This window comes from Lepidochelys olivacea, assembly GCF_965140295.1.
Source record: "Lepidochelys olivacea isolate rLepOli2 genome assembly, chromosome: 4".
NCBI classification, from domain to species: domain Eukaryota; kingdom Metazoa; phylum Chordata; order Testudines; family Cheloniidae; genus Lepidochelys; species Lepidochelys olivacea.
This window is the reverse complement of record NC_140414.1, coordinates 149576779-149597045: the sequence shown is the minus strand read 5'-3', so window position 1 is coordinate 149597045 and position 20267 is coordinate 149576779. Positions and strand designations below refer to the sequence as shown.

The 20267-nt window shown below is 45.9% G+C and overlaps 1 protein-coding gene across 1 annotated transcript in view; it reads right to left on the bottom strand.

Annotated features, from left to right (window-relative positions):
• LOC311519314 (dedicator of cytokinesis protein 2-like) overlaps window positions 1-20267 on the bottom strand; it is a 338844-nt gene that overhangs the window by 142834 nt on the left and 175743 nt on the right. Inside the window, exons 24-27 of the mRNA XM_084625731.1 lie at window positions 14252-14322; window positions 12413-12519; window positions 6916-7043; window positions 5147-5212 (exon numbers count right to left, since the gene is read on the bottom strand). Of these exons, the coding sequence (XP_084481857.1) occupies window positions 5147-5212; window positions 6916-7043; window positions 12413-12519; window positions 14252-14322 (372 nt within the window). The remainder of the gene's footprint in view (window positions 1-5146; window positions 5213-6915; window positions 7044-12412; window positions 12520-14251; window positions 14323-20267) is intronic.

The window sequence follows — 20267 nt, the reverse complement described above, 5'->3', positions numbered from 1 at the left end:
GTTGGTCCTGCTTTGAGCTGGGGGTTGGACTAGATGACCTCCTGAGGTCTCTTCCAACCCGAAGATTCTGTGATTCTATGACATGTGACAGGTTTCAGAGTAACAGCCGTGTTAGTCTGTATTTGCAAAAAGAAAAGGAGTACTTGTGGCACCTTAGAGACTAACCAATTTATTTGAGCATAAGCTTTCGTGAGCTACAGCTCACTTCATCGGATGCATGAAGATGCATCATCGGATACTTCATCGGATGCATGTGAAGTACTCCAAATTCTTGACACACAGAAAATGACAATGTTGCCTCCCAGTCTATCTGATAAATATCTGTGAATTATGATTTATTCAGAGATATTGTATCAAGAAGGTTTCAAATAATCCCAGAGTAATATTGCCTAAAATTTAGAAACATCAAAAAACATGATAAAATAAGTCATGGGAAATAAATTTATAAAATGTGTGATCATTTAAGGAAATGGATGAGATATAAAGAGGCAGAGGACTATGAAAATCTGCTATACCTATTTAGCCAAGAGAAGTTCTTTGATGCCTGGGGCTGGCTGAAGTAAGAGCTGCAGTGTGGGATAAATCCCCAGCGACTAAAAGATGCAGCCCATGCAGCTGATCTATTTGTGCAAGCGAGGCCATTTGTGAAGCGCAGGTCTGAGGAATGGGAAACACCCAGCGTAAAGGGGGGGGGGGTCCCGCTTTGTCCCAGGTGAGGGGTTGGGTCTGAGCCCCTACCACCCCGGAAATGGTTGCCTCAAGGTTTCCGGCCCAGAGTGATGGCCTGAGAAGGCGTTATTTGTGTAAATCAACTCAACAGCTGAGGAAGCAGTGTGCTTTGTATGTGGAATCCAGGCAGGGATGCCTGCGTTGATCACAGGTAATTGTCTGTTCTGCACTGTGACACTACATCCCATATTCTCCATAGAGATATTCCTATGATATGAATATGGCATAACTAAGATGTGCTTTAGGCAAGATGGGTCATGTGATGTATCATTGGAAAGGTTCTGATTTACTGAATGTGATTATCCCATTTGTATGTATGTTTCATTTCTGTATCTGAAGTTAGGAATACTGACTATGTAACAATTACAAGTGCAGGTTTCAGAGTAGCATCCAGTGAAGTGAGCTGTAGCTCACGAAAGCTTATGCTCAAATAAATTTGTTAGTCTCTAAGGTGCCACAAGTCCTCCTTTTCTTTTTGCAATTACAAGTGCGTTTATACCTGGGGAATGCCCACCAGACAGAATGCAATAAGCCTGAATGGGCCATTAGGGAGAACAATAGGACTTTGAAGATGCTAATCTACCACCTTCCTGAGAAGCTCTTCCTGGGATGCTGCAAACAATATTTGACTCCTGGCTGCTTTGACACTGCAGGGTCATGTGATCCTGTCACCTGGTACTGGACTCCATCTTGGACCCCTAGTATTTTTCCTCTGATAAGGGTGGGGGATAAAGCTGGGAAACAAAGGATTCCCACCATATGTAAATCCTATTTAAGGCAGGGAAGTGAGTTAATCAGGGGTCATTCCTCACTGAATCCCTGTCCAGGATGACTGCTGGAAACAGATGATCTAAGAAACAAAGACAAAGGTGGTGGGGAAGGACTGAACCTGGGCTGGAAAAGGTGTCTGGTCTGTGAAAGAAATACCTAGAGTTTTAAGCTGCAAGCAAAAGCAGCTTGTCTTCAAGAACCTCTGTAATCTGCCATAAAGCAACATTTAGGGTGAAAAGAAAAGGAGTACGTGTGGCACCTTAGAGACTAACCAATTTATTTGAGCATAAGGTTTCGTGAGCTACAGTTCACTTCATCGGATGCATACTGTGGAAAATACAGAAGATGCTTTTATACACACAAACCATGAAAAAATGGGTGTTTACCACTACAAAAGGTTTTCTCTCCCCCCACCCCACTCTCCTGTTGGTAATAGCTTATCTAAAGTGATCACTCTCCTTTCAATGTGTATGATAATCAAGGTGGGCCATTTCCAGCACAAATCCAGGTTTTCTGCTCCCCCACCCCTTTTTTCCACACACACAGACCAACCCACTCTCCTGTTGGTAATAAACTGGTTACTCTCTAAGGTGCCACAAGTACTCCTTTTCTTTTTGCGAATACAGACTAACACGGCTGTTACTCTGAAACCTGTCATTTAGGGTGAGAAACTACCACTTTTAACCAGTTTCTTTAGTGTATTAAGCTTAGTTTGCGTGTTTGTTTTTATTTGCTCAGTGATCTGCTTTGATCTATTTGCTATCCCTTATCACTTAAAATCTATCTTTTGTAGTTAATTAACTTGTTTTTGTTTTCTCTAAACCCCGTTTGTGAAATCTATAACTGGGGGGTGCAAAAAGCTGTGCATATCTTCCTCCACACTGATGGAGGGAGTGAATTTCATGAGTTTAAATTGTACAGTTTTCTGTGCAGTGCAAGCCAATACAATTTTGGGTTTACACTCCAGAGGGGGTGTGCATTTGAGTGCTGGGCAATTCCCTAGCCAAGTCTTCCCATGCAGAGCTGATTTCAGTGTCTGTGTCTTTCTGCAGCTGGGTGTGTCCCTACCTGTGTGTGTGCTGGAGGAGGCTTGAGGGCCTGACTCAGCAGGACAGTGTAAGAGAGCCCAGGCTGGTGGAACAGGCAGGCTCAGTTGTACCCCAGTACACCAGGTGGCACCCTGGAGTGGGGGGTAACCCATCACATGCCCTCCTGGAGGTGGACAGAGTTTATTAAAGAGGCCAGTGTAAATGGCAGAATGTTCCAAGAGTGGAAGCACACAGTGCCCAGATTATACTTGGTAGGAAAGATCTGACTAAAGAATCAGATATGCTTGCAGGGGAGAGATATGAAACCACTTGTACCTTTGGCTCATGCCTAACTAGACTGGGAAGGTTTAAAAGATGCTTGGAAGGTGGGGCTCTCCATAAGATACCCGTGGATGTGTTGGTGGGAGAATGATATTATTTCACTGTCTAGGGCTGATAATATTGGGAATCCCTCTTGCTGTGGCTATGTCCTGGCTTGCAGACACACCCCCAGCAGAGGGGAGGTGAAAACTCCACACCCTTAGCATCAGAGATTAGCTATATGTCTACGAGGAGTTGGAAGAACAACCATGCCGCATCAGACCAATCGTCCATCTAGCCCAGTATCTTTTTTTTGAGATGGGGCCACTAGAGCTGCAGGCAGTATTCAAGCTGTGGGCGTGCCACGGATTCATAGAGTGGCACTGTGCATTACCTCTCTTATCTTTATTGGTTCCTAATGGCTCCTAACCATTAGTTTAAAAAAAAAAAGAAAGAAAAAAAAGCTGCCCTGCACATTGAGCCAATGTTTTGAGAGAACCAGTCGTGCTGATTCATTAGAACGGCCAGGCTGGGTCAGACTGAGAGTCCATCCACCCCTGGAGTCCTGTCTGCCGACCACGGCCAGTGCCGGAGCCCCTGAGGGAGTGAACAGAGCAGGGACTCACCAAGGGATCCATCCCGTCGTCCATGCCCAGCGTCTGGCAAACAGAGGCCAGGGACCCCATCCCTGCCCATCCCGGCTAATAGCCATTGATGGACCTGTCCTCCATGAACTTATCTAGTTCTTTTTTGAACCCTGTTATAGTCTTGGCCTTCACAACATCCTCTGGCAAGGTGCTCCACAGGTTGACTGCGCGTTGTGTGAAGAAATACTTCCTGCTGCTTATTAATTTCATTTAGTGACCCCTAGTGCTTGTGTTATGAGAAGGAGTAAACAACACTTCTTTATTCACTTTCTCTACACCAGTCATGATTTTAATAGATCTCAATCATATCTCCCCTTAGCCGTCTCTTTTCCGAGCTGAAAAGTCCCAGTCTGATTAATCTCTCCTCATATGGAAGCCGTTCCAGACCCCAATCATTTTTGTTGCCCTTTTCTGAACCTTTTCCAATTCCAATATATCTTTTTTGAGATGGGGTCCGCACATCCACACACAGTATTCAAGATATGGGCGTACCATGGATTTATATAGAGGCAACATGATATTTTCTGTCCTATTATCTATCCCTTTCTTAATTATTCCCAGCATTCTGTTCACTTTTTTGACTGCCGCTGCACATTGAGTGGATGTTTTCAGAGAACTATCCACAATGACTCCTAGATCTCTTTCTTGAGTGGTAACAGCTAATTTAGACCCCATCTTTTTTATGCATAGTTGGGAATTACTTTTTTCAATAAAAAAGTGGCACCTTAGAGACTAACCAATTTATTTGAGCATAAGCTTTCGTGAGCTACAGCTCACTTCATCGGATGCATACTGTGGAAAGTGTAGATCTTTGCAGTTCATTGTATTACAAATGCAGATGTTTACACAGTACTGTGAGATTGTATGGAACTTCTTTAGTAGAATGACAAGATTAATGCAATTTCTGGAAGTTCAAAGGTCTTTCTGGAACAATAGGTATGAAGTGAATTTCCTTAGGAAATACCTTGAGGTGAGGGGAATGCAAATCCTCCCCCTCTGAAGCCAATCTTTCGAAGATATGCCCCGAGGAGAGAGACCCTTTCTATACTAACTACTTGCTTCTGGAAACTCCAGTTCAAGGAGCCCTGAAGTGTATAAAAAGGAAACTGAAGATGTCATGCGTGTTCTTGTTTCAAGCTGAAGATCTGATTAACTTGTAACCACAAGGTGTCCCTAAGGTGAGGTATTAAAAGTCTGCACTTGACCATTTTCCATGGTTCCTAACTTCTGATTAATATTTATTAACAACTAATACCCCATCTTGTGCTTTATCTGTTAGGACACTGATCCATAAGCAAATTAAAGATGTATTATTCTTCCCACAGGATTCCAAGAAATCCGATAAGTTTAGAAAATGAAGGTCTGATTGCCCTGAACAAAGCCAATCATAGTACACATCTGAACTTCTCAGTCATACAGTTCTGCTGATGCACCAGACATCCAACCCCCAGACCCACTATTACAGTCCCGGTCTCCCCACCCCATTGCTTGGCAGGAGCCCCATCTCCACCACCTCTCAAACTCAAGGTGACAGCAAATGAAAGGCTGGGGGCTGAAGTGAGAAGCAGGTGGGCTTCTCCCAGGTGCTCAGGCTGCCCCTACTCTTCCTCTCTCCTACTGTATTTCAAAACTTCCCAGAGGAGTGCTCACCAGCTCAGAGTCCTCCCTGTGCTGTCTCTCTTCTCCACTCAGACGTGTCAGCCGTTCTTCTGCTCTCTGGAACCAACAATATCAAACAAATTCATCCTTACAATCAAGCTAAGAGTCATTATCATTGGCTCATTTCACCATACAACCTTCGGGCAGGGCTGTGCTTCCCTTGTATACCTTTCCCTCTCTGGGATGCATTTCCAAAATGTGGCATGGCACCTGCTGCCTTTCAGAGAGGAAATCTGTCCTACTCCTAGGAGTGTTGGTACAGCTCTCTGCTTCATACTGGAAGGAGATGGGTAAGACCCTCCCACAGGATTTTGGCATGGCTGAGCTGACAGGGGCTGCTCTGTTAAAAGGGACATTATACTCAGGCCTCTTCTGCCAATCCCCACTGAGTAGCCAATGCTGGCATCCTTCAGAAGGTGGATGTCTCAACCAGCTCCACTCTGCTCATCTCTGCATCTGCCAGGGGAATAGTTGTATTAGAGGAAAGTTGGGGCTCAGAGTGTCCAGGCCTTGTCCCCTCACTTCACCTTATAAAGGAGCTCCTTGAGCAAAGGACTGTACCATGTACCTTGAAGTGATGTATTATGGGAGCCTCATAAAGTTGCAATTGAATGGGCAGGAACTGGAGGGTTCAGAGGGTGTGGTCTAATCAGAGCAGCTTTTGGCTAATTTTCAAAGGTAAACTGATCAGAAGCAAGTCTGATGGATGAGGGGCACTCCTGGTGCTTGTGCGTGGCAGCTGGTGAACATTACGCTGCCCGAGTAGCAAACAGCGGTGGTGCTGATGTAGGCAGGGCTCAGATATTGCAGTGCCGAGTGCGAGAGGCAGCTCTCTCTCTGAGTGTGGACCTTAAAGACAGCGGCTCCAATTGACCCTCACAGGGGAGCTAGTCTGGAGCTCATTCCTTCTCAGAGGACACTCTGAGCTCTATTCCTGGCTCTGCCACAGCCTCCATGTGACACCTTGGGCAAGTCACTTCATTTCTCTGGGCCTAGTGCTAATAGCCCTTTGTTCCTCTCCACCTTTGTCTGTCTTGCCTATTTAGATTGTCAGCTCTCCATGTCACAGACTGTCTCCTGTTATGTATCTATACAGCAGCCAGCCAATGGGTGACCTCAGCTGGAGCTTTGAGACTCTACAAACAAATTTTAAAAAATGTAATAATTCCATTTGCTCTGTCCTGTAACTCACATGGGCTGGGCAACTTCCCCTAGGTCTAATACATGGGGAGAAGGGTCAGTCCACTGGGAGGGAGATAAATTGACAAAGTTTTAAAGGGGTTTCCCACCAGGGCTCCATGATGCTTTGGACCTTCTATTTTCCCATGGGGTGGGGAGACCCCATGGGGAGGGTTTGCAGGTATGGTCAGGAATTATAGGACTTCTCTAGGGCTTGCAGGGGACTATGGTATTAGGCACCCATCACTGCAGTGGGGGCCGTGGCTTGGCCCATCAAATCATGATGGTTTGACTCAGGTATAATTGCTGTGGTTTCATCTCTGAAGGCTTTGGCAGCTCCATCTTGTTTAATGGGAAAGTGCCTGGGACAGTTGGCTAGTCCCAGACAACCCCTGCTATGCCCCGTGTGTCTCTTTCCCCCTAGGTCTGTAGAAGGAGGGGGAATGTCAGCCTGAGCCCCAATATTTGTCCCCACAAGGGAGCTTTGTGCTCAGCCTAGCTCAAGCCCATCTGACCATGTGAGGCCAACACCACGGCTGGACAGGGCTGACAGCTAGCACTTAGGGTAATGGGGGTTTTACCTTCTGGGCTTTGTACAGCACCTCCAGGATATTGCTGAGCAGATCAATGCAAGCCTCCTCCTCCTCTCCCTTCTCAATCAGCTCCCGGAGGATGGGGATTGTAGTATGCAGCAGCATCTCTCGACACTCTGCACAGATAGACAGAGATATTAGTTGTGGGATGGGAAGGGGGCAAACACAGACATCTCACCGTCCTGGGGAGGGAGTGGGCCAGAGAGAGGCAGACGTTCAGGCTCGGGTTGGAGCCCAGGCTCTACGACCCTTCCCCCTTGTGGGTCCCAGAGCCTGAGCCCAAAGGTCTCCATTGCAATTAAATGGCCCCGCAGCCCAAGCCCCACAAGCCCGAGCCAGCTGACATGGGCCAGCTGTGAGCGTTTAATTGCACTGTAAACATGGAGAATTCACCACCTCCCTAGGGAAGCTGTTCCAGGGTTAATTCCCCGAGTGTTAAAAACGTGCCTCTTATTTCTATTCTGAATTTGTCTGGTTTCAGCTTCCAGGTACTGGACCTTGTTCCGCCTTTGTCTGCTAGATCAGAAATCTTTGCTCATCTAAGTACTTGCAGGCCCTGACCAAGTCACCTCTTGTGCTACTTCTGTCTTGGATAAACTAAATAGCCTGAGCTGCTTCAGACACTTATCAACAGTCGTGGCTGTGAAACCTTCATTTCTTTATTGTTTTGTCCTTATGGCCCCCATTTCTCTACTGTTTGTCTGTATGGTCTCTGTCTGGCTCTGAGATTGTTTCTGTCTCTTGCATAACTAATCTTGCTTGGTGTAAATCAATTAAGGTGGTGGGGTATGATTGGGTGAAGAATTGTTTTACAATATGTTAGGATTGGTTAGAAAATTGTTTAGTAATAACTTAGTACAATGATTGGTTAAGGTACAGCTAGGCAAGACTCAAGTTTCACTGTGTAAACTGGGGTCCAAAAGGAATTTCTAAGGAACCAACTCCAGGACACAGCCCCGAGAGCAGAGCTGCCAGACCTCAACACTCTGCCAATGACACCGTGCAGAAACTGGAGTTCCCCAGATGACCTGATCCTGACTGGCCATCAAGAAAAGTTCATATGTCTTCTTGGGAGTGTTGAGCATTGTATGCTTAGCGTGTGCCTTCTGTTTTGGTGATTGTTAATAAATAGAGGTTAAGTAGGACATTACTTTGTACGGCTCTTCCACTGGTAAAAGACCCCGCAGACCCGCAGAGAGTAAGATTACTCCTTGAGCCCAGGGAAGGGTAAACGTGCGTGCCCTATAGCATAAGGTTATCGCCTGAGCTCTAGGGACTGGCTAAAGGTGGGTGCCCCTAGAGTATGTGAGTAACAGAGAATTTTGTACACCTTGTCCTAGCAGTGACAATTCAGGCCATACACTGATGCTAACCATGTTTGCAACTTCCTGAGTTGCAGTCTGGCATGTTACACTACACAAGTACATGCGGCCATGTGACCCAGCAGCCTGAGGCACTCACGTGCAGTTGTGAGCTGGTAAGCTTTCATTAAGTACTAGGTGTTGAATGGTTTTCAACCTGTTTTGTGGTAGAAAAGCTCTGGCCTTTTTGAGTCAAGGATTGCTCCAATGAATTCTGTTGTCTGTACAGATTTTCAGTATTGATTTTTCTTGGGTCACTAAGAGCTCTAGAGCTTTGAATATGGACAGAGCAGTGGATACGCTGGGCAGATTCTGACCCGCCTCTGGTCCGCCAGTCATCTAGGTATGGGAAGACATGGATGCCTATATTTTTTTTAAAAGATGAGCTGCTACCAGCACTGTGCACTTTGTGAATACCCAAGGAGCAGCTGCCAGGCTGAATGGAAGCCCTGAGAACTGTCAGCCATTCACCACAAATCTGAGAAACTTCTGATGGTTGGGTCATATTGCAACATGGAAGTAAACGTCACTCAAGTCGAGGGCAGCATACCAGTCTCCTTGTTCCAGGGAAGGGATAATTGAGGCTAGGGTAACCATGCAAAATTTTATTTTCTTCAGGAATTTGTTCAGTTCTGTTAGATCTCATATGGGCCTGAGACCTCCTTTTATCTTGGGGATCGGGAAATAACAGGAATAGTAGCCTTTTCCCCCCAAGGTCCAATGGTACTTCCTCTGTGGCCCCTTTCTAAAGAAGAAACTGGATCTCCCGCTGAAGGGTCATCTTGTGAGAGTGGTCCCTGAAGAGGGACGGGGAGAAGGGGGGAGAAGTACATTGGATGGCATACCCCTGTCCTACTGTGCTTAAGACCCACTGGTCTGATGTTCTATGGATCCAGGCACTTAGCAAGCAGGACAGACAACTGGTAAACAAAAAAGGAGGACCTGATGGAAGTGAGGAGACTGGTATATTGTCCTCAACAACCCCATCAAAATGCCCACTTGGAAGGTGTGTCTTGATGGGATGAGCTCACTGATGTTGAAGAGGAGGGAAGTGGAGGTTGCCTTCTACAGCTCCTTCCCTTTTTTCTTGGCTGAAAGGGCTGTAGTTAACAAAAATGCTTTCTTTTCGTCACTGGAGTGTAGATTCCAAGGGACTTCAGAGAAGGGCCTACAAGTGAAAGGTCCTGTATGGTTTGTTGGACTTCTGCAGGTAGTCCAGAGGACTGAAACTACAGTAGGAAGAAAGCCTGAGACATAAGCCCTTGTATCAGAGGCCTGGTATGAGGCTGGAGGCCTGAACTAAAGTAGTGGTCAAAACTTTGCTGCCATAAAGCAAAGTTAACCTGTGAGCAAGAGGCAGGCCCTGCTCACAGAATCTGGCAAGAACAGGGCTGATATTGCTGAAACACACATTCCTAAGTAGCGCTAGGTATAAGAAATATACATGCAAACACATTCCAGAAGGATGGGACAAGAACACTCCGATACCAGCACATTCCCCAAAGATAACAGGAACACACTGACCCATCCTAAAGATAAGGTCAGGATGACAGCATGATGAAGAGATGTTTTGATCAAACCAAAAAGTACAAGGCCATGAGTGGCATCCTAATATATCAGAGGTTAGCACCCTGATACGTCAGGGGCAGTATGTAACTTGTTTGTATCGGTGTATAAAAAGATATCTCAGAGGGAGTGTCTTTGGCCAGCCAAGCGGGGAATGGAAAGTCCCACCATTCACTCAAGTATCAGGGGGTAGCCCGTGTTAGTCTGTAACCACAAAAATAACAAGGAGTCTGGTGGCATCTTAAAGACTAACAGATTTATTTGGGCATAAGCTTTCGTGGGCTAGAACCCACTTCATTGGATGCCACCATTCACTGAGCTGCATTCATTGTTTTAGTATCCTCATAGAGTCTGCCAAGTTCTATTACCATGCTTTGTCGACAATAAAACTGGCCTGGCACCTTTGTACCTTAATGGATCCTGTGGTCATTGGGCAGTTATCTCAAGCCGTTGTGGTGAACAGGCATGCAAGGACATGGGTGTGTGCTGAGGAAAGTTCTCTGTGCTGGCTCCCTACTGGACAGAATCCACCTCCAGGTCTCCTGCCAACTGTTCAAAGCCCTCCATGGGACTGGCTCCAGCTCCCAGAATTTTCCTCTTCTTCCACAACCATGACCTCCAACAGCAGCCATGTTCCACCACAATAATAAACAGTCTGCTAGTGGGGGTGGAGTGGGAGACAGAATTCCACAGAAGTCAGCCCCAGATTATGGAATTTACACTTGCAAGTGGTAAGAACGAGCACCTGTGAGTTGGTCACCCAAAGTGCAGAAGTGCCTGCATGTACAGGCACTGCCCACCTCAGCATGCTAGCACGTCCAGAACCCTGGCACACATGCATGTGCTCTCATGCCTGGCTCCTTACTAGAGAGGGTTCAGTGCAGAGTCTGTACTGGAGTGTGTGACAAAGTGGGAATTTTCTGTAATATTTTTATGAATCCTATGCGTGCCTCGGTTTCCCTCTGTACCTTAGAATCATAGAAGATTAGGGTTGGAAGAGACCTCAGGAGGTCATCTAGTCCAACCACCTGCTCAAAGCAGGATCAACCCCAACTAAATCATCCCAGCCAGGGCTTTGACAAAACCTGAACTGAACCCTCTCTAGTTTGAGCCCAGCCAGGGCTTTGACAAAACCTGAACTCCTTACTAGAGAGGGTCCAGCGATACTGCACCTCTTGTCCGGAGTGTCAGTTACATAGCCCTCACCCGCATTTGCAGGATCCTTTGATACCTCTTCCAATAATAGAGGTTCCTTTTGAACAGATAGCCATGGATCTGGTAGGGTCCCTAGAGAAGACAGCTCAGGGACACCAACATGTACTTGTTGTACTGGACTATGCAACCCGGTACCCGGAAGCTGTTCCCCTGCACAACACAGCTTCCAAGACAATAGCTAAGGAGCTAGTACAGATCTTTGCCCGGGTTGGGCTACCCAAGGAGATATTGACTGATCAAGGGACACCTTTCATGTCCAAGTTGATGAAAGATCTCTGTTCACTGCTCCATGTACAAGCCCTACGGACTTCTGTATACCACCCGCAAACAGATGGCCTTGTGAAAAGGTTCACAGAATCATAGAATCACAGAATATCAGGGTTGGAAGGGACCTCAGGAGGTCATCTAGTCCAACCCCCTGCTCAAAGCAGGACCAATCCCCAATTAAATCATCCCAGCCAGGGCTTTGTCAAGCCTGACCTTAAAAACCTCAAAGGATGGAGATTCCACCACCTTCCTAGGTAACCATTCCAGTGCTTCACCACCCTCCTAGCAAAATAGTGTTTCCTAATATCCAACCTAGACCTCCCCCACTACCTTGCATTGGTACCGGGGGTTAAAAACTGTTCACACTGCACCTGGAACAGTGCAGGAGACATGATGGCACCTAACTGTCTGGGTGGAATGACTGGATTGTTAAAAAACTGGTTGAAACTGACCTAGCTGAACAGGAGATCCAGAGAGACAATGAGACCACCCACAACAACTGAACAATTGACATCTGGCAGCAGGATACCCAGAAGGTGTATCATGTGAACTAAGCTAAGAACAAAGGGGAGAAGGTGTCAAGGTGGCTGGAATAATGACTGCCCTTTGGAGGGCCTCAGCTACTTTCACTCAGAGTTAAGGACAAAGAGAGGGAGATGGGATGAAATAGGGTCCATAGCAGTTTGGCTATGGAAACACAGAAACCGTCCTGTGTTCTGACCTAAGGACTTTCAGATTCCATAGGCCAGGTGCCTAATAAGTTGTTACCTTGTTTTGGAAAGGCTGCCTGGCGACAACTAGAAAGACTCAGAGCATTGCGCCCTGAAGGGGCACGGGACAAGCTTCCCACAGGAGTCTGGTTTGGCTGGGTTTGCTGCCGGGAGCCATGGAGAGAGAGGGATTGCAGGTGCCCAAAGGCCCAGTCTTGGAGACCATGGGCCTGCCCTGTGAATTGTGTGGGTTCTCGAAGCCTGGCACACTAACAGGGTCACTGCCAAGGGACTGTTTACATGCTGGGCATAGATCAGGCCCTGTGGATCCATGATAGGGGGCTCCCCTTGATGTCCCCCACTTACCATAAGACTGGAAGATCTTGCTGTTGACTATGTCAGTCAGGGACTGCAGCTTCTGCTTCAGCAGGTGCAGAGGGGGCAGGTTCCCAATGAAATCCCGCAGTAAGCACCTAAAGCCCAGATACAAGGGGACTCGGTTAGGTGATAATATGTAAAATCTCCAGAACAGGGATGGGATAGGGAAAATCCCAGGGATCTTCAAGCTACAAGGGTTTCTTTCTTCCTGCTGGGTGTATTCTCCAGCCCAACTCACTCAGCCACTTTCCTGCTCTGGCCACTCACTGCACCAGCAGCTGTCTCTGTTTTGAGGAAGAATTCAAAATGGATGACAGGTCATTTATTGACTGCACCTCTTCTCACAGGTGGGATTCGGCAAATTAGTGGGTAGGGCTGCTAAGAGTGTATAAATCTGAGCCTGACAGCTGACAGGCAGGTTGGATCAGGGAAGCAATGGGGTATGTAGGCTTTGGGAGGGTGGTAGACGTGCATTTTGGTCACACCTGCTAGAGATAAGGTTGCAAGGCGGCTTCCCGTATGAAAGCCCCCCTCCAACGTCTGCGTGCTTGTACATTTCTAAACGAGTCTCTCCTCCCATCTCTTACGGAGGGCAGGTTTTAAGACCGGCAATGGCAGTCCTTTCTTTGTGCCTTAAAATAAGCTAGACCATTATAACAGAAAACTGACAGAGCCAAGAAATTACAGAAAGATGTTCTCTCTTGTGGCTTTTCTTGTTAAATGTGGAGCTTAAAATTATGTTTTTGGTTGTTATTAAATGTTGTACCAAAAAATGCCACCCGCTGAAGAGAATGTTACTGTAGAACATCCCGGACTGTCACCTGTGGAAGAGAACGTTACTAGGAAAAGAAGTACTTCCTGACTTTCTGGAAATTTTAACTATTTAGCTTTAAATCGCAGTTAAACTCTGAAAAATGAAATATGTAAAAATGTCAGAAGCTTGTTCAACAACTCTGTTCCTGGTAAGTATTCAGAGTCTGATCTGCTGACTTCAGTGATGGAAATCAGTTTCTGCTGCTTTTTACTGCTATTAATCCTGCAGAGCCAAAACAGACAAGAAGAGAGGGAGCTGTTCCTCCTTGGGTATCAGCCAAAGGGCTGTATGTCAAGTTCCAGTCAGTGGCAGCTGCACAAGACCACTGAAGATGCCTGGGCTGCATAGGTATTCCTAATGGCAGCATCTGGCCCGTGGAGCTTTTTAACTGATGATTATATGCAAGACAGATAAACCCCAGGGAAAGTTCGCAGAGCAGGGACTGAGAAAACAGGTTTATGTACCATTTGAGCACACTTAAAATTTTCACAGTCTCTCTTTTTTAATCAACCAATCTCACTTGGATTCAGCAACCACCTTTTTGAAATAGCCCCCACTCTCCTACCACAACTTCTGCCTATTGCATTCCCCATCTGGATGCAGCATTTCCATTCCCCACCCAGCAAACAGTGCAATAGCCACTCACTGGGAGGCCCTTTCCTGGGAGAATCACCTGTCTTCACAGTCACCTTATTTCCTTTGCTCCAGTTCAGAATTATTTATGTTGTTTCAATTCCACCAGTCCTTTGTCCTCCACGTTTGGCCCTGTGCCCACGCTCATTGATCCTGCAGTGTTAATTTACTGACATCACCTTTAAATACACATCAGTGGAATGTGATGTCACAAATGCAGGATGAGGGCATCACTGCAGGACTACTGGAAGGTGAGCCTGGGTGGCAGGGGGAGGAAACAGACATACAGGACACCCTTTACAAATACACATGCCACTCCGTGGAGAGAGAGTGACTGAGCTTGGTGCATTGGCTGAAAGAAGGAGAAAAGTGTCACTTACCCCAGCACAGAGGAGTCGAAGATCCCAAACACATCTTCCAGGATCGAAGGCAGGTACTTCAGAGCAGCTCCCTGGAAGCAGAAATCAGCAAGAAGAGCTAACTAACTACTGGGCTATGTTTTATTAACAGACTTTAGAAGGACACATTTACTAGAAATCTTACTGCTCTGAGTGGAATTCATATTGTGCAAAGATCCAGCAGCAAGCCTCTGCACTATTTAGACCCTATTTAAAGGCCCCTTGAATTTCATCCTGCCTCCAAACATAAGACTAAGGCGGAGGCACAAAGAAGTTTCTCTCTGATTCAGTATACTTCATGTAAATGAACCCACAACATTACTACCATAAACAGTAGCTCCATGAGCTCTCCTTCCCCAAATGGAGAAATTTTGCTGAGACCATTTACTCTTACTAGATCAACACTAATCAGAATCAGAAAAAACTGACCATGATAATTCAAACATATCATTGTAGACAGGAATAACTGTTTCAGGTCTTTACTTTAAAACAGAGAAAGAAATTTCATAAAGAAAATTGGATTCTCCCTTATATTTGTAGAAGCACAGTCCATCCCACAGAGAGACCCCAGGCTCTGGGGCTCCCACAATAATATGACTTGCTACCACCATATTCCCAAATGGAACAAAGTTTTCTCATATTCCATAAAGGAGGGGCTGGGACTTCTCTCTAGAGTCTGGGTGAATGTCCTTTTCAGATGTCCCTCAGCAAACCTACACAGCAACCAGAAAGTCACTTTCCATTGTGAGACAGAATTTCTGTCTCTTCCTCTGTTCCGTTAAAAGTACAACCTTGGTTAGAGGTGCAGGTGGATCCTCCACTAGCATCATATTCAGATCCATTTTGCAGTCTACGAGTCACTTCAGATTTTTTTTCCCCAATGGTTCTCTAGCCCATCCCACGAGTGTCCTTCAGGTCTGATCTGCAGCCATGGCTCTGGTGGTTCAACCTCCATATAGTCTTCAATGTTCTGCACAGCTTCTGCCAGCACACACAGCCATTGCTGCTGCACACACATCTGCAGCCTCCCAAGTCTACTAGTAAATCCACCAGCTCTCGCACTGTCCAAGATTCTTACCACAACCATTGATCAGTAGGTCAACTGTTATCACAAGGAAAAGCGCTCTCCTAAAACTACTGGTCCCATGTCTCGGAGATCTCCAACTGGTCCAGGATGGCAGCTTTGGCAGCCTCATAGCTGGTGCCAGTGTCCTCATTCAGGGCCAAATACGCAATCTTTTACTCCGTGAGCAGCAGCAGCCGCCACCCTCCCGTCAAAGGTGACCTGGTGGGCCTGAGGGTTCCCTCCTGGACAGAGAAAGGTTGATATCCACAAGTAACCTGGGTTGTGTCTCTGGAACATCTGTTCCTGGAACTGTCTCTGCAATTCCTGCTGCTCTTTTATAGATTCCTAGATTCCAGTCCCAGAAGGGACTACTGTTATCAGAGAAATCTGCTGCTTGCCAGGAGCTAGGATTCATGATGTGACGGAGAGACTGCTGAGACTCATCAAGCCCTCGGATCGCTACCCCTTCCTGCTTCTCCACGTGGGCACCCATGATACTGCTAAGAATGACCTTGAGCGGATCACTGCAGACTACGTGGCTCTGGGAAGAAGGATAAAGGAGTTTGAGGAACAAGTGATGTTCTCGTCCATCCTCCCCGTAGAAGGAAAAGGCCTGGGTAGAGACCGTCGAATCGTGGAAGTCAACGAATGGCTATGCAGGTGGTGTCGGAGAGAAGGCTTTGGATTCTTTGACCATGGGATGGTGTTCCAAGAAGGAGGAGTGCTAGGCAGAGACAGGCTCCACCTAACAAAGAGAGGGAAGAGCATCTTCGCAAGCAGGCTGGCTAACCTAGCGAGGAGGGCTTTAAACTAGGTTCCCCGGGGGAAGGAGACCAAAGCCCTGAGGTAAGTGGGGACGTGGGACACCGGGAGGAAGCATGAGCAGGAGAACGCGAAAGGGGAGGGCTCCTGCCTCATACAAAGAAAGCAGGACAAACAGCGAGTTATCTCAAGTGCCTATACAGAAATGCAAGAAGCCTGGGAAACAAGCAGGGAGAACTGGAAGTCCTGGCACAGTCAAGGAATTAGGAATTGGAATAACAGAGAGTTGGTGGGATAACTCACATGACTGGAGTACTGTCATGGATGGATATAAACTGTTCAGGAAGGACAGACAGGGCAGAAAAGGTGGGGGAGTTGCACTGTATGTAAGAGAGCAGTATGACTGCTCAGAGCTCCGGTATGAAACTGCAGAAAAACCTGAGTGTCTCTGGATTAAGTATAGAAATGTGAGCAACAAGGGTGATGTCGTGGTGGGAGTCTGCTACAGACCACTGGATCAGGGGGATGAGGTAGACGAGGCTTTCTTCCGGCAACTCATGGAAGTTACTAGATCGCAGGCCCTGGTTCTCATGGGAGACTTCAATCACCCTGATATCTGCTGGGAGAGCAATACAGCAGTGCATGGACAATCCAGGAAGTTTTTGGAAAGTGTAGGGGACAATTTCCTGGTGCAAGTGCTGGAGGAACCAACTAGGGGCAGAGCTCTTCTTGACCTGCTGCTCACAAACCGGGAAGAATTAGTAGGGGAAGCAAAAGTGGATGGGAACCTGGTGGGCAGTGACCATGAGATGGTTGAGTTCAGGATCCTGACACAGGGAAGAAAGGAGAGCAGCAGAATACGGACCCTGGACTTCAGAAAAGCAGACTGACTCCCTCAGGGAACTGATGGGCAGGATCCCCTGGGAGAATAACATGAGGGGGAAAGAAGTCCAGGAGAGCTGGCTGTATTTTAAAGAATCCTTATTGAGGTTACAGGGACAAACCATCCCGATGTGTAGAAAGAATAGTAAATATGGCAGGCGACCAGCTTGGCTTAACAGTGAAATCTTTGCTGATCTTAAACACAAAAAAGAAGCTTACAAGAAGTGGAAGCTTTGACAAATGATCAGGGAAGAGTATAAAAATATTGCTCAGGCATGCAGGAGTGAAATCAGGAAGGCCAAATCACACCTGGAGTTGCAGCTAGCAAGAGATGTTAAGAGTAACAAGAAGGGTTTCTTCAGGTATGTTAGCAACAAGAAGAAAGCCAAGGAAAGTGTGGGCCCCTTACTGAATGAGGGAGGCAACCTAGTGACAGAGGATGTGAAAAAAGCTAATGTACTCAATGCTTTTTTTGCCTCTGTCTTCACGAACAAGGTCAGCTCCCAGACTGCTGCACTGGGCAGCACAGCACGGGGAGGAGGTGACCAGCCCTCTATGAAGAAAGAAGTGTTTTGGGACTATTTAGAAAAGCTGGACAAGCACAAGTCCATGGGGCCGGATGTGCTGCATCCGAGAGTGCTAAAGAAGTTGGCGGATGTGATTGGAGAGCCATTGGCCATTATCTTTGAAAACTCATGGCGATCAGGGGAGGTCCCAGACTACTGGAAAAAGGCTAATGTAGTGCCCATCTTTAAAAAAGGGTAGAAGGAGGATCCTGGGAACTACAGGCCAGTCAGCCTCACTTCAGTCCCTGGAAAAATCATGGAGCAGGTCCTGAAGGAATCAATTACAAAAGACCCTGTAAACCTTCAAAAGATTAATCCTGGAACCTGGAGGATATGGGTGTGTGCCCGGAGATGGAGGCAATGGGTGTGTGCCTGGAGCCCGGAGGCAATGGGTGCCTAAATTGACAGGGTTGCGCCTGAGCCCTAGGAACAGGGTATGGGTGGGTGCCCTAGAGTGTAAGGTTACGCCTGAGCCCACGGAAGGGTGAGGGTGGGTGCCTAAATTAAGAGGGTTACGCCTTGAGCCCTAGGAACTGGGTAAAGGTGGGTGCCCTAGAGTGTGCAAATGTCAAAAAATTTTGTGCAGGTACCAGTGTGGGTGGTAAATATAGTCACACATGATGGAATTTAGAGATTTTTTTAGTTTGCTCTAGAAAACAATATGAAATTACACACACACACTTTAAAAGAACATTGAGATTGCAAAGTCAAGCACTCAGAAGTTCAGAGTGGTTGATTTCTCAGACTGCAGTGGTTGATACGGGCTGGGTCTCCTGAATGGGTACAGCATCCAGAAGATTATTACCAATGTTATTAGAAGGAAAGACCCAAGGAGCACAACTGCAATTTAGCACAAGCCGCTTTGCTAACAAATCCACATACAATCCCACAAACATTGCAATATCACAGCACATAGAGACATAGTACCAAGTATTTAGCCCCGTGACAGGCATCACTCACATCTCCTGGTGTCAAGGTTCCTTCCCCACTCTGAACTCTAGGGTACAGATGTGGGGACCTGCATGAAAAACCCCTAAGCTTATTTTTACCAGCTTAGGTTAAAACTTTCCCAAGGTACAAACTATTTTACCTTTTGCCCTTGGACTTTACTGCTGCCACCACCAAGTGTCTAACATATATATATATATAACAGGGAAAGATATATAACAGGGAAAGAGCCCGCTTGGAAACGTCTTTCCCCGCAAAATCCTCCCCAAACCCTACACCCCCTTTCCTAGGGAAGGCTTGATAAAAATCCTCACCAATTTGCATAGGTGAACACAGACCCAAACCCTTGGATCTTAAGAAGAATGAAAAAGCAATCAGGTTCTTAAAAGAAAAATTTTAATTGAAGAAAAAAAGTTAAAGAATCACCTCTGTAAAATCAGGATGGTAAATACCTTCCAGGGTAATCAGATTCAAAACACAGAGAATCCCTCTAGGCAAAACTTTAAGTTACAAAAAGACACTAAAACAGGAATATACATTCCATTCAGCACAGCTATTTTATCAGCCATTTAAACAAAACAGAATCTAACGCATCTCTAGCTAGATTACTTACTAAGTTCTAAGACTCCATTCCTTTTCTGTTCCTGGCAAAAGCAGCACACAGACCGAGAGAGAGGTTTTGTTTCTCCCCCCTCCAGCTTTGAAAATATCTTGTCTCCTCATTGGTCATTTTGGTCAGGTGCCAGCGAGGTTATTCTAGCTTCTTAACCCTTTACAGGTGAAAGGGTTTTTCCTCTGGCCAGGAGGGATTTTAAAGGTGTTTACCCTTCCCTTTATATTTATGACACCTGGTGTGGAACCCCAGAATGTCAGTCATTATCTTCCTCAGTGGTTGTCAGGATACAGCTTTCATAATTCCCCACTGGGATTCGTACGTACTTATGAAGGTTTCAACCCCTTTTCCTTATCTATACTTCCACACACCCCTACATTTGGAATGCCCCATCTTTCATAGGCTAGCTTGTTAGCTCCCCTTGTACTCATTAACATTTATGTCACTCAATCACTAAAACTTACTGTTCGCACACTGCTGACACCCTAGGTCTGCAAAAATCCCCAAAATATTCTAACTGGCTTTAACTAGTACATTGCAATATATATTTCCTAAATACCAGCAATTTAACAACACTGATTTAATGCAGCATTCTACCTTATGACACCTTGTAATATATGGACATTGCTGTCTTGTGACAACTTCTGACCTAGGGTCACTTACTGGTTAGTTCTTTATGCCAAGTTTATCTTTAGTCTTGAGGCCTTGTTCGGCTAAGCTATGAAGGCCCTATCTTACAACATTAATACTTATTTCTAGGGCTGTTGATTAATTGTTGTTAACTCACACGATTAACTCAAATAAATTAATCGCGATTAAAAATTTAATCGCGATTAATCACACTGTTAAACAATAGAATACCAATTGAAATGTATTAAATATATTTGGATGTTTTTCAACATTTTCATATATATTGATTTCTATTACAACACAGAATACAAAGTGTACAGAGCTCACTTGATATTATTGTTTTTGATTATAAATATTTGCACTTTAAAAATGATAAGCAAAAGAAATAGTATTTTTCAGTTCACCTCATACAAGTACTGTGGCGCAATCTCTTTATCGTGAAAGTGTAACTTACAAATGTAGATATTTTATTACATAACTGCATTCAAAAACAAAACAATGTAAAACTTTAGAGCCTACAAGTCCACTCAG